This window comes from Dipteris shenzhenensis, chromosome 9, assembly GCF_047967505.1.
Source record: "Dipteris shenzhenensis isolate YYH24624 ecotype China chromosome 9, Dip_SZ_1.0, whole genome shotgun sequence".
In the NCBI taxonomy this organism is placed as follows: domain Eukaryota; kingdom Viridiplantae; phylum Streptophyta; class Polypodiopsida; order Gleicheniales; family Dipteridaceae; genus Dipteris; species Dipteris shenzhenensis.
This window is the reverse complement of record NC_141604.1, coordinates 10704899-10718415: the sequence shown is the minus strand read 5'-3', so window position 1 is coordinate 10718415 and position 13517 is coordinate 10704899. Positions and strand designations below refer to the sequence as shown.

General features: G+C 49.0%; 1 protein-coding gene across 1 annotated transcript in view; it reads left to right on the top strand.

Annotated features, from left to right (window-relative positions):
• Positions 1-303: 303 nt before the first annotated feature.
• The window catches only part of LOC147898180 (Hydrolase-like protein family), a 63103-nt gene continuing 49889 nt past the window's right edge, over positions 304-13517 (top strand). Inside the window, exons 1-5 of the mRNA XM_087379007.1 lie at positions 304-680; positions 967-1082; positions 1495-1562; positions 1692-1762; positions 1859-2101. Coding sequence (XP_087235133.1) covers positions 988-1082; positions 1495-1562; positions 1692-1762; positions 1859-2101 — 477 coding nt within the window. The 5' untranslated portion in view covers positions 304-680; positions 967-987. The remainder of the gene's footprint in view (positions 681-966; positions 1083-1494; positions 1563-1691; positions 1763-1858; positions 2102-13517) is intronic.

Sequence of the window (13517 nt, the reverse complement as noted above, 5' to 3'; positions counted from 1 at the left end):
AAAAAAGAAAGTGAAAATACAGGCACACACATGCACACTCTTTTGTTATAGTGAAAACACACACACACAAAGTGGTCTGAAAACACAATAACAAACACACGTTTTTTCCCGTGAAACTATGAACATTAAATTATGAAACAACCATTTTACAACAGGGCAGGGCTCCAGAAAAGAGCCAATGCCCTATCGATGAGAAAGAGGAAAAGAAAAGCTCCCTCTCACACACACACACAAACAAACAAACAAAAAAACACACACACACACACACGAACACACTCAATAGAGAGTGCAGCTTGGCTAGAGAACTAGTTCCAAGGCTCGAGGGTGGCGGATGATGAATTGAAAGCGGAAGAGAGAAGCGGCGCAGTATTAGTTGCCTACCTCCGCGTCTCTCGCGCGCCCGCTTCTCATGCCTGCTTTCTTTCATCGATCGTCAATCTTCTTCATCGTCTTCATCATCATCTTCATCTTCATCTTCATCTTCATCTTCGTCATGTGGCATCCTCCGCGCGTTTCTCGTCCCCCTTGCCGCCTCTCACATTCTCCTCCCTCCTTCCTTTCCTCCCTCTCCCTTCTACGCTTCGCATATCCCTCCTTTCCATACCCCCTCAAGCTTTCTCTCGATGCTCGCCCCTTTCCGACTTCGATTTCTCCTGTAGACGCATCCTTTCATCATTCAGGTGCCTTTTTCCTCTTGCCTTCCATTCTTCAACGTTGCTCCCTCTCCTGTCTTACAGTTTCAAAGTTTACGCGCTACTTCACTCGCTCGAAACTTTCCGAACCACTCTCGACCGGCGTAGAATCGCATCAATTTTTCCAACAGCTTAGACTTTTCAAATGTTGGAGGCAGATCGCGCATCTCCTTCTACAGACTGGAATTTCACCTACTTGTTTTCTCAGCTGTGGCGAGCTTTTCACCGGGCTTCTGCATTGGTTCACTATCTTATTAGCATAATTTCATCACAGGACGAGGGTAATGAACGCGTTATGCCAGTAATTGATCGGGATCCCATCATGCATACGTCATCGGCTGAATCTGAGCAGGAACACCTCCTAGTTCTTGTGCACGGTATTCTTTCCAGGTACCTTCATATCCGCCTGCTTAGTATCTTATATCAGTAGACCACACGCACAGCACATGATCAAAGGCGCCAAGCGGGAAGTAGGGCTTACTTTGTCATACCTTGATCTTACGTAGGCTTATCCAACAATCATCCAAATGGGAACGAGAGAAGTGTCTTAATATTGCGTTTACAATGTCTGTGAAACATGTTCGCGCAACAGCCTGGTCACTCTAGACGATGCAAATTGTTGTCCCTTCTTTTACCTTCTGGTTTTTTTGATTGTCTATTTTCCACAATGTGGACAATGGTCAGCCACATTATCTGTGAAAATTCAAACGGTTTTCGTATGTGGGATGCTTTGAGAAGAAGAGCAGATTGGCAAGTCTTAGAACTATGCGTAGCTGACTGTGAAGCCTTGGGATTTTGGCAGCCCTAGTGATTGGAAATATGTGGAATCTGAATTGAAAAGACGGTTGAGCAACAAGTTTTTGATATACGGTGAGTGTACTAAAAGCTTTGTCCTTGTCATACATGGATTTCTGGTCCGTTTAATCATTCTTTGGATTAAAATTTTACCTGCTTCTTTTACTTACCCAAATTTTCCTGCAAATGCATGGGCTTTGGCAGCTAGTGCTGCTAACTCATATGCACAGACCCTTGCAGGGGTTGATGTAGCTGGAAGACGACTTGCAGATGAGGTGACCTTTGGTTTATGGAAATACTTATCATCATAATGTCTGATAAGAGTAACCTTTTCATGTTGGCGATTTGTGTTTTCATTCTTCATTTTGCAGGTAAAGCAGATCATCTCAAAAAATCCAAGCCTGAAACAAATCTCCTTTCTGGGACATTCGCTCGGTGGATTGTTTGCTCGATATGCAGTAGCCATATTGTTCGGTTCTGAGAAGGGGAGCCATGACGATCATACAGAGATAGGGTTATCGAATACACGACGAAAGGAAACCATTGGTGGGCTATTGCCCATCAACTTCATTACCCTTGCAACTCCACATTTAGGTGTAAGGGGAAGGAAGCAGGTGAGTAGCTTGTTTTTTAGGAGGGTCGTTCAAGTATGATTGATTAATTGAAAGAGGATCTTTTAATGGGGTAGGTTTGCATCTCATTTTCAGTTGTTTTCTTTTGTGGAGTTATTAAATGGCCATTCATGTGAGTTTAAGAATAGGAGAGGTTGTCGCTCTTTGGCCATGAGTGCTTTTACATTTTGATGTTGGTCTGTTATGCAGCCCTCCTTCTCATAGCCCTCACCTCTAGCCTTTCTACTCTAAGCCCTCACCTCTAGCCTCACCATTATGATGCAGACGAGGAGACACCTCAGTATGGGTGGACGGAGTTCGTGAAAGACATCCGATCATGGTCCCTAACACCTCAGTACTTGGACAGACTTTAGAGTCAACTCTAAGAGATGCGCCAGGGGGTACTGAGACGGTGAATGTCACCCAGGTGTTTATACACTTGCAATTGGAGGAAATTCTCCATGGGCTGCATACAGACATCCAGTGGTATGTCAGAAGTTTCAGACAGAATTTCGAGCTCATGCACAAGGGTCAAGGATCCAAGTCAACAGTAAGAAGTCTTAGGAGTCCACACAAGGTGAGGGTGGGACTGGGCAGCAGAAGAAGAGTTGGATGGCGTAGGACAGCAACGGTCATGGTGGGTACTTGGATGCAGCGACATGAGCAACTCTATGCCAAGCTTCAAAGAAAATCGATGCTTCCATTGTCATGTGCCGGGTCATAAGAAGGAAAATTGCCTGCATTACCAGAAACTTCGAGCAGGAGCTGTGGTTCATCCACAGCTTCAACTCCTACGGGGACAACCTCAGTGATTACCGAGGAGCTTGAAAATCAGCAGAGGGGGGACCCTCGTCAGTTTCCCAATATATTTCAGTTTAATGGCCAGATTGGTGGTCAGAAGGTCCTTATCCTGGCAGATTGAGGAAGCTTAGAGGATATCATTTCCACCAAAGCATCCAAGAAGGCCCGGTTGACTCTTACACTGACGGATATCATTGCCTTGAATGCTGCATTTCCGAGGCAGTAGATAGAGAGCAACATGGAGGTCTCTTCAACCACTTTGAAGATCTCAGGGTGGGTCGACGGTCGGCCACTCAGGGTCGCACAGGATTAGGATGTCTCCCCTCCCTCACGAAGAATCTTCCTCTGTTCCTATCGCCAATATGCACAGAGGAGAATCGCTTTGAGCATCTTTCTGGATGATCAACCCGTAGCAAGTATTCGTACCAGAAGTCAGCAAAAGACCTTCGGATGCAGTTCCGTTAGATCAGGATTTATGAGCCAGGTATTCAATTCCATTAAATGAGGATTCTGAGCTATTGGGAGGCTCTCTTCATACCCCAGTTCTAATTTCAGCCCTAGTTCTAATTTCAGGAAAAGGGGATGTCACGAGCATCCACAGCCCATGGAATGCTGCTTACAGGCTGCAATGCCATCAAATACCGCCAGGCACCCTCCAAAGACAAAACAGGTCAAAATATACAGAGTTGGCTTTTTGGTAAAAAAGGTAACGCGTTGACTTTTTGGCCAACGTTGACTTTTGACCAACCTGGTCAATGGTTGGCATTGATCAGATGACCAGGTCGGTCAATCTTCCCTAAAATCCTATATAAGGCCAGCCCCTTGGCCTCATTCTTTATCCAAGTCTTCTAGTGCTCTAGCCCTTAGTAGCAGCTCCAGGGATCAAGATTAGGCTTGGAAAGTCTGTAGCAGCCCAGCAGCCCCTTCCAGCCCCCCCAGTTAGTGGTTCAGTCCAGTGCAACAGCCTTTAGTTCTCTCTTTTGTAGTGAGGGTTCTTCCTCCATACAATACTTGTTTCTTTACAGTTGTATTCAGCAGACATTGTTCAGTATTTATTTTCCCTCTTGTGTTTTGAGTGCAGCATTCTTTCAGTTCGCATGGTAGTGAGCAGGAGAGAGACTGAGTTAGGCTATCTCCATGTTACAACGCCGCTCTGTTGTCGATATGACAGAGAAGGAAGCCCCTCGCTTGTTGTTTCGGACTTCAGATTAAGTCTCTTCCAACAATCGTGAATGCCCATCTGTACCGCTCTACCTCTCCTATTAGCTCACCCCCATGAAAACCTCCGAAGCCGAGGCTTGTCCCAATTGCATCACGGTGTCCTATTGCTAGGGAGCAAATTTCACGACCTTGTGTTGGGTGTAAGCATCTGTGTCTCCTGATCCATTGTTGAGAACATATGCTCTTGGATCATTAAAACATTATCAATTGCCCAACAATGACTCGGTGCAACTCTTGTATGAAGATCAGCTGCTGGGTCATTGATGCACCTAGTGCGAAAACCGTGCATGTACCAATTGATTGCTGTGCAACTCATAGCCCTCGTAAGCTTGTTCCAGTTTAGTATTGCCCAACTCATGGGGAGGACTGAGGGGAGGAGAACCCTAAATCTAGAAGCTTGAGTTCATTCATACCATGCCTGTACTGCAGGCCAAAGTCAACAAATCAGGGTATGCTGAGTAGCCATTGATTGGGATCAAGAAAACTCCACATCCATATATGGTCACATCCTGAATGTGATCCCCCTCTAGATCTAGGGTTGCCGGAACCCTATCTTTGATTTGCGTCCACCAATCTCCCAATGATCGCTCTATCATCGAGAATCTCAACCTACTGCTTGTCCTCTGTTGTAAGCATGATGTGGTAGGATGTGGGACTCGAGCATGCTGCCATTGGAGCTCTTCTGGCTAGATCGGGAGGGGTCACATTGCCTATCACATGAGCATTGAGGTGCAAATTGATCCCAAGAAGGAAGGAAAAATAGTAAGAACTGGCGGGGAAGGAGGGAAGGCCTAAGGCAGAAAGAGAAAGAAAAGAGGCAGATAGGGGCCCTGGCAAGAGAAGAAGCGAGGCGAAAGGAGAAAGAGGGAAGGCTGAGATTGAGAGAAGAGAGGGATTGCTCACGGTCCATAGGCTTGCCGACTTCCTAGCACAAGGTCAATCTGTATGTTGGCTATCAGACCTCGCTGTGGACCACTCTAGTGACAGTGTGAAATCTGAAACGGGAGGGGAAAGTGAGGTGCACAAGACTCCGGCCACCTTGCAACAACACAGCCTTCTGAGGGGGGCACAAGGGTCTCGCACATCAGCCCAAGGTGCCCTAGCAAAATGCGGGTAGGAGCAGCCTGTCCACAGGTCCCATCAAGGGTTGTGAGTGGAGGCCATTCTATGGGCTATCCATACGTGCCACTTGTTCCTTGGTATGTGCCTTGTAGGACTAGTTACAGTCAGTCAGGACCGTTGGTACAGTTGGTTCATGTACCACCTAGTTCAGTTAGGACACTTAGTCTAGCTAGGGCATTTAGCCCTAGGGTTTTGTCATGTTGGCTTCCTCTTGAGCCTCCACTCATTGTAGCAGCATTTTCAATACAACAGCTCGTTTTTGGCTTTCTCCCACTCTTTTTCTGAGCTTCTATTGCCTGCCATAGCCAATAGTGGTATCAGAGCAGGTTAGGGTTTCATCCTCTAGCCATTTCCAGCTTCCCCAAGCTGTTGGTGACCTGTTCCAGCCTCATTTCGGCTTATCCCCTTGCTGGTCGGCACATTTCCCAAGGCATTGGTCCTTGCTGCAGCTATCTGAGTAAGTTTCCAGCCCTTCTATCGCGGGAAAATACCTTCTTGGAGTTGCTGCTGCATTTTTTGGCTCATTTGCTGCTCTATTGAAGTCATTGAAGACTTTATGGAACTCCGTACACTTTGTACAGACTGCAAGCGTCGCACGTGTGAGCCGTACAGGCTCATTAATTGCTGTACGGTCTGCTGTCAGCCTCATTAACTGCATTTATTGCTGCTGTGCCTGTGTACGGAACCTATATGAGCTGACAGCAGCATTTATTGCAGTACGGCCTTTGTACAGTCCTGTTGGAGCCGTACGGATTCGGCGCTTTACTCCACACGTGTGGTCTGTACACCCTGTATGGACCTGTACGGGATTGTGGCAGGCATTCATGCAGTACGGTTCTGCCTCGAAGTGTGTGCCAGCCATTTGAAGCTTTTTCTCAGCATTTCTCTTCAGTTCGGAGCAGTTTAGTGCTGCCTCTTGAAGCGTGCCAGCTTTTGGAGCACATACACTAGCTGACTTTGGCATTTGGAGCTTGCTACATCATTTTGGGGTGACTATCTCCACTGAATTTAGAGTTTGGGTCTTGCTGCTGCACTTTAGAGCATTGAAGGTCACAAATTTTAGCATTTGGGACTGGTTTTTGCAGTCTTCAAGTCACATACTTGCTGTCCACTAAGCATCTTATTTGGGACAGCAAGATATTTGTGCAGTTGAAAGCCATGAGGCTTGTGCAGTCACTAGTACTTGCAGTTTTGAGTTGTATCTCTCCTTTTTGCCTTTGTCCATTGTGATACTGCTTCTCTATTTGCATCAATGGCTACTGCCTCTTGTACTACTTCAGGTGATGGGTCTAATGCTTCTTCTAGAGCAGCTGCATCTACTACTACAAGTACTTTGCCTCCTACACGGGCAGATTCAATGGGATGGTCATGATGCCAAAGCACATGCCTTGATTGCTCTTTCAGTCAAAAGGGTTATCATCCCTCATATCCAGTCTTGCAAGACAGCTAAGCAAGCATGGGATCAGCTTGCATCCTTATATCAAGTGCAGAATGAGGCAAGGATTGCCCATCTCCGCAAGCAGGTGAGGGACTTGAAGCTTGAAGGGGGTGGTAACATGGATGCCTATCTTACTAATGTGAAGGATTTGAAAGAGCAATTGGCCAATATTGATGAGATTCTCAGCTTGTTTTTAATACCCTTGATGGGCTGCCTGATTCTTATCAGGGCTTTGCTACTACATTGAGGTTGGTTGCAGGTGGCAATGCCAACCATTTCTCTTTTGACCAAGTGGTTGCTCTTCGTCTTTAGGAGGAGCAAAGTCGTGCAAATCGCAATGCTTCTATGGCTAGTGATCAAGCCTTTGCTGCCCAACATAAAAACAAAGGCAAAGTTAAGGTTTCAGCTGGTAAACCCCCTCATTCATATTGCATCTGAAAAGAAGAAGAAAGAGTCTGGTCTTGTAGTATCTGGTTCTCCTTAGTGCATAAGATCGACATGAATCAGCTAATTTTGCACAAGACCAGCATTGGGATTTCTCGGTTACATGTCAGTATAATCGTGATGTTTATGATGCATGTATGCTAGTTTCAGAAGTTCATGATGCCTGGTTCTTTGATGGTGGTGCTAGCGAGCACAATTCCAGCTTCACTTCCGTGATGTGTACTATGTAGATGAGCAGATAGTAAATGAACAATGCACAAGAGAGATGTAGAACCAGCAATATATATTTGTCCAATGTGGACCAAATCATATACAAAAAATGTGTTCATTGTGCTGTACCAGATTGCTGCTGGTTTTCTCCCTGATTCGTCGTCGTTCTCTGGTCTTTCAACCAGCAGCTCCTACTGCTCGAGGTCTAGTTTGTGCAAGCGCAAGCGAACCACTGTGGTACATAGGTACAAACTTGGCAGTACCATTGGTCCATGGCACAACCTTCTTTGGTCATGAACTCGTTGAGTGATCATGAGCATATTGGTGCAAATATGATCCAGCTGTCTCCCTCAGGATATGTGAGCAGCCTTGAGTTTTCCAAGCACCGTACTCCCAAGGTTTGTTCAACTTGTCCACCCTTTGGCAAGATCTACAACCAAATAAACCTTGAGCTCCTGATGAGCCCCTATGCAGGTACTCTTTTGATCGTGGCACACTCTTTTCCCATGTAGAATGCACATACTAGTTGATGCACCTCCTTGTTTGCTTGCTTTGAAAACAAGCCATGTACCTCAAGGAGGCTCTTACAGCTCCCCTGTGTAATCCTATAGTGCTCCCTTCAGTATCCTAGCTTCCATCTAACCTTGAATCCTGAGGTCCTTCCAAAGAGACTTCATCATGTCAATGATACGAGCTCCGCAATCTGAGACTCCTTGCTATCCTTCACCTCCATGGTTGTTGATTCCTCTCCATATCACCTTTCAATATCAGACATGCATACTGAAACACCAAGGTCTACATACTTAACCTCACTAACACATGGAGATATCACTAAGAAAAGTTCTTCACTGGTTACCACATTTGCTGTCGTTCTTGTCTCCTTTAAACTAGTCCTTCTGATTCTCCTTCTTCTTCATGCAGTCATTCCCAAAGTGTCCTTGGAGGTCACAATGGAAGCACTTCTTTTGGTCCTTTCGCTCTTTCTTGTTCTCACCATCAAAAGAGTCCCCATCCTCTTTGGACTTCGCATTCTTCTTGGGCTTGCCATGGCTAGGCTTTCCCTTCCCTATCCCTTTGCTCTTCTCCTGAGCATTAAACGCCTTATCATTGGATCCGTCATCAAGCTTCCTCTAGCAGAAGAGAAGGCACTCAACATTGAAAAGTTGCTCAGAGCTAAAGGAGCTGTTGCCGCTGCTCCTTGGCTACCTCGCTACCCCGCCTTCCACAGCCCATCGCCTTCCCTCCGCACTCCGCCTCATCTGTCTCCCCCTCTATCAGCTCCGCCTCCTGCCATCTCGTCTCTCCGTGTCATCTCCACCCCTCCGCCTCCTCGTCCCCTTCCGCCTTCTCCTCCTCTCCCTCCTCCTCTCCTTCATCGGCTCTCCTCTGCTCCTTCGCCATCTCCTCCGCTCCCTCCTTCTTCCTCGAATCCCACGGCCGTTAAGGTTCTTCTTTCCCCAGCTGACAAGCAATAGGTACAGCAGGCAGTTCAGTCCCTCCAGGACAAGGCGATCGTGGGCAGAATTATGGGCCTCACTCCTACAAGGAGATAGGTGCGAGAGTGGATCCAGGCGAGCTTAGCATTAGAGGGTGACCACATCCAAGAGGTCACCATCTATGGAAGAGGCATATTCCTCATCCAGCTGAGCTCCCTGGACACTGCCTCGACACTCGTGGAGCAGAGCCCCATCCTCCTGGGCCCGCATCTAGTGTACCTCTTTCCTTGGTACCATGGCTTGACAGTGGAGGACATGGACATGACACACCATGTTTCTCGTTTTTTGGTTACACTCTGCTTCCCAGGGCTCCCAAAGGAGCATCGAGCCATCCTCCCCTCCATCGGTCGGGCATTTGGCACCGTGCTCAAGTCTCCGCCAGAGTTGGCCGCCTCAGTTGTAGCAGATGACAGGGTCCCCGGGATCAGACTAGTGGTTGAGACCCCAGAGTCCCTCCAAGAGTTAATCCTCCTAGAGACCCTCGAAGGGGGCGAACTTCGCCAACAAGTGGAGATTTTTGGGTTACCAGGCCAGTGTCTTCGTTGCAAACAGATGGGTCACCTAGCTAGAGATTGCCCCCGCGGCCAAGGCCGAGCTCCTCCTTCCCCACCCCCGCAAAGCAGACAGAGTCAACAGGTCAAAGCCCCAGGTCAGAGCCCAACACTCTTCCAGAAAGGAGCAGCAGGAGTCTCAGACCCCTTGGGTGACTCCCTAAGGAGGGGACTTGACCCAGGTTAAAAAGAAAGAAACCAAGCAATAGTTAACTTCAATAGTGCTAGTTGAAAGTGCTAGCTGAGAGTGCTACATGGTCATGTTGGTTGATATTGCTACTAACTCTAGGTTAAAAAGAAAAAGAAACCAAGCAATAGTTAACTTTAATAGTGCAAATAGTGCTATTTGATTGGACAGATTGGACAGTGCCAGTTGAGAGTGCTACATGGTCATGCTGGTTGATATTGCTACTAACTAACAGTGCTACTTGTTAGTGCTAGTTGATGCAGTGCTAGTTGACAGTGCTACATGGTTGTGCTAGTTGATACTGCTAGCTAACTAGCAGTGCTAGTTGATAGTGCTAGTTCATGCAATGCTAGTCGGCAGTGCTACATGCTAGTGCTAGTTAACACTGCTAGTTTAATAGTAGCTAGCAAATAGTTAACAATGCTACTTAGCAGTGCTACATGAAAGTGCTAGTGGATAGTGCTAACTGACAATGGTATATGATGATGCTACCGCAAGCGTCGTAGGTAGAGGACTAGATGCAAAGAGAGAGACAGGGCTTTTTGAGAGGCACCTGAGCTACATGGAAATCCACCTCTCCCAGCGGAAGGGGCCACTGCCCAGCTAGAGGATCCTCCCATTATGGAGGTTCAGTGCCCGCACCCACCCTTGCATCAGCAGCGAGCCCCAAGAGCTTCTGATGCGGCGGAAGCTGCGAACGTTAGCCCGTCAATGGTTGAGGAGCGAGTCTAGAGCCCCGGCTAGCCTAATCAGCAAGGGGGGCCTGTGGCTGCCCCTACTCCCCCCAGCAAGGCGGCGCCTCCTCTGAGATGCCAGCAACAGAGCGGAGCACCTGGGAGCAGTTCATTTTCATGATCAGGCGGAGACCTATGGCGTGAGCCGGATTTCAGTAGCATACCTGGCATCCTCCTCTTCTCTTTCGGACAGAGGAGACAGGATGGACTGCTTGAGAGGCTAGACCACTTCTACGTTGGGGACTGGGCTCTGCACAGAGGTGGCTCTACTGGGATTTTGCCAGGTACCACGATGTCAGATCACTCTCCAGTAGTACTTCACTTAGAGCAGCCCCACAGGACTCTCCCCCAAAAGGAGGTCCGCGTTCCAGAGAACCTCCTGCAGGACGAGGAGATCTAGCAGGTCATGGCAGGGATTTGGCAACAGGCAAAGACGGCACCGTGTGAGGGTTGGGCTCCGTGGGTGACTGATGCAATCCAAAGGAGCAGTGAGGAGCTAAAGGCTTATGCCCTTAGGCGGAGGAGGGTTCTTCAAGAGCGCGTGCGGGCACTGAGGAGAGACCTTGCCTCCATAGAGCGGCAACTCAGGATCTCAGTGGCTTAGGGACAGGTTTGAGAGTGCTCGTCTTGAGCTTTAGGACACATAGATTTGGCGGGCTGAGTTCTCCTATCACTCTTCCCGGGCTTGATGGGTACAACAGGGGGACAGGATGACAAAGCAGTTTTTTCAGACCACTGGGCCGCGAGGCACGCAGCTGCAACATCTTCGAGATCTGCAAGGCATTATGCACACTGACCCGCAGGAGATTTTAGACCTGACCACATGTTTTTACAGCAAGCTCTTTCAGACAAAGAGGATGAGTGCAACAGCTGGTCTTGTGGCCCGGGAGGTAGTTTGGGATCACGTTCCGATGGTAGTCTCGTAGGATTTGTGCAGCAGTCTGGAGAAGCCTTTCATGGATGAGGAGCTCTGGGAAGCCCTCAAGGCTCTCCTGACCCAAATGTGTCCTAGCGAGGATGGCTTGACTCCGGCCTTTTTTTGGAACTTCTGGGAGATCATCTCCACCCCTTTCCGACTAGCTTGCCAGGAGATTTTCGACACGGGCTCCCTCCCTTAGTCCCTGAGCAGGGGGTGATTTGTTTGATCCCGAAAGGGGGAGATAGGTCAGATATCCGGTAGTGGAGACCGATCACGCTACTTGATATTGCATACAAGATCCTCGCCAAGGTCTTGAGTTCGCGGTTACGGCCTCATCTTACTGACATCATTCACGACACACAGATCGGGTTTGTCTAGGAGTGTAGCATCTTGGACAACATCTTCACGTTCTGGGAGGCAGTGGATTGGTCTAGGGAGGAGTCACAGTTGTTGGCTGTCCTCCTCTTGGATTTCGAGAAGGCCTTCGATAGGGTGGAGTGGTCCTTTTTGGAGGGTACTATGCGGAGATTGGGTTTCTCAGACAGATGGGTTAGGGGAGTTTCTGCGCTCTATGCGGGGAGCTCTAGCCAGATGCTTATTGGAGGACACACGGGCGAGGCCTTTCCTCTTTCTCGCTCGGTCCGCCAGGGCTGCCCCCTCACTCCCTTCTTCTTCTTGTTTGTGGCGGAGGCTCTGGGCTACTACTTGAAATCACAGGTGGCAGGCCTCACAGGGTTGAGGCTCCCAACCAGGCAGGAGGAGGAGTTGCTCGACTCTGAGTTTGCAGACGACACGGCCTTGTATGAAGAGGGCACCACAACGAGTTTGGAGAGAGTCAGGGGAGCTCTGGCTATCTACTGTTAGGCCTCAGCTGCATGGATCAACTGGACAAAGTCCATAGGTTTCTTCACAGGCTCTGAGGAGACACAGGAGATGTGAGTGGGGGAGCGACTTTGGCTTCAGATGGATACCGCGGGGCCAGACAGCGAGATACCTCGGATGCTAGGTCGGTATTGACATTACAGCAGAGCAACAGATCGCCTTGGTCCTTGAGAGTGTATGGCGCAAGCTTCTCTACTGGAGCTCGGTCAAACTCTCCCTAGCAGGTCGTGCCTTAGTAGCAAACCAGGTCCTTCTTGCCACGGCCTGGTATATCGCCTCCTGTTGGTGTTTTCATAGAGGGTGCATTGGGCACCGCCGACGGTTGGTTCGAAACTTTCTATAGGTAGGTTCGGACGACACGTAGAATATTAGAGCCCGGGTTGCTTAGTAGACGGTGATCATGCTGCAGGGACTAGGAGACTTGGGTATCATTGATTCGGAGATGCAGAGCAGAGCCCTCTTGGGCAAGTTGGTTGTTCGCGGCCTCAGTGTAGAGCCCTGGAAGCTCCTCTTATAGCAAGGGCTTCTCAGGAACACCCCACGCATTGTGGGGCAGTGGCAGCTTTCACACAGATGGATCTTCTCAGAGGCTCCCCTTACGGGGAAGGGTTTCCCCTTGATGAGGAGCCTCCATAAGGTCTGGCAGAGATTAGCAGGGGGCCTCATTCGTGCTTAGCGCAGATGCAGAGAGGAGGTCGAGCGTCAGTCCCTTGTTTGGCACCTTGAGATCCGGGATCAGGAGGGGCGTATGCTCGGACATTGGACTCACATTGGTTGGGCACAGTGGGATAGTGGACCGGCCGGTTCCTTTGGCAAATGGAGCAGATTACTCATGGAGGCAGAGGCGAGGCTTATAGCGCCGTAGCACATCTGCGAGGGGCAGGTCAGTGGATGAGAGAGATTGACCTAGCCATCCCTAAGTCCTGGAGGGAGGGACTTAGGGTGTGGATGGACAGCAGATGGTTGGGTGAGTTTTCTTGGATTGGTTTCCCCTTGAGGATGATGATGCAGTGAGGCAACACGTAGCCGGTTTGTTTTCGTGTAGGACTTGGAGGCCTACTCTAGGCGCTCACTGAGAGAGACCCAGAGATGGATGGGAGTCTTGATGGGATTTACTGGCAGATGATCAGAGTGGTGGGACGTTTGGGGAAGGAGTGGCACATTGACCCTCCTAGTATTTCAGAGCAGGATGCCCCCAGATGGCGCCTCTGGCTTTGGGAGGGTAGGCCCTTGTGGGAGGTCCAGTGGGATCCGGGAGAGTGGTTCTGGCCCTTCAGGGGTGGCCTTGTTGAGCAGGTGGATGAGATGCCCTTCTTTTCCTACACCACACGGATTGGCAAGAGGCTTCAGATGGACTCTTTGATGTGGACCCTTTCGAGGGAGGGGCATTGGGTGGCCTAGAGAGTGCCCCGAG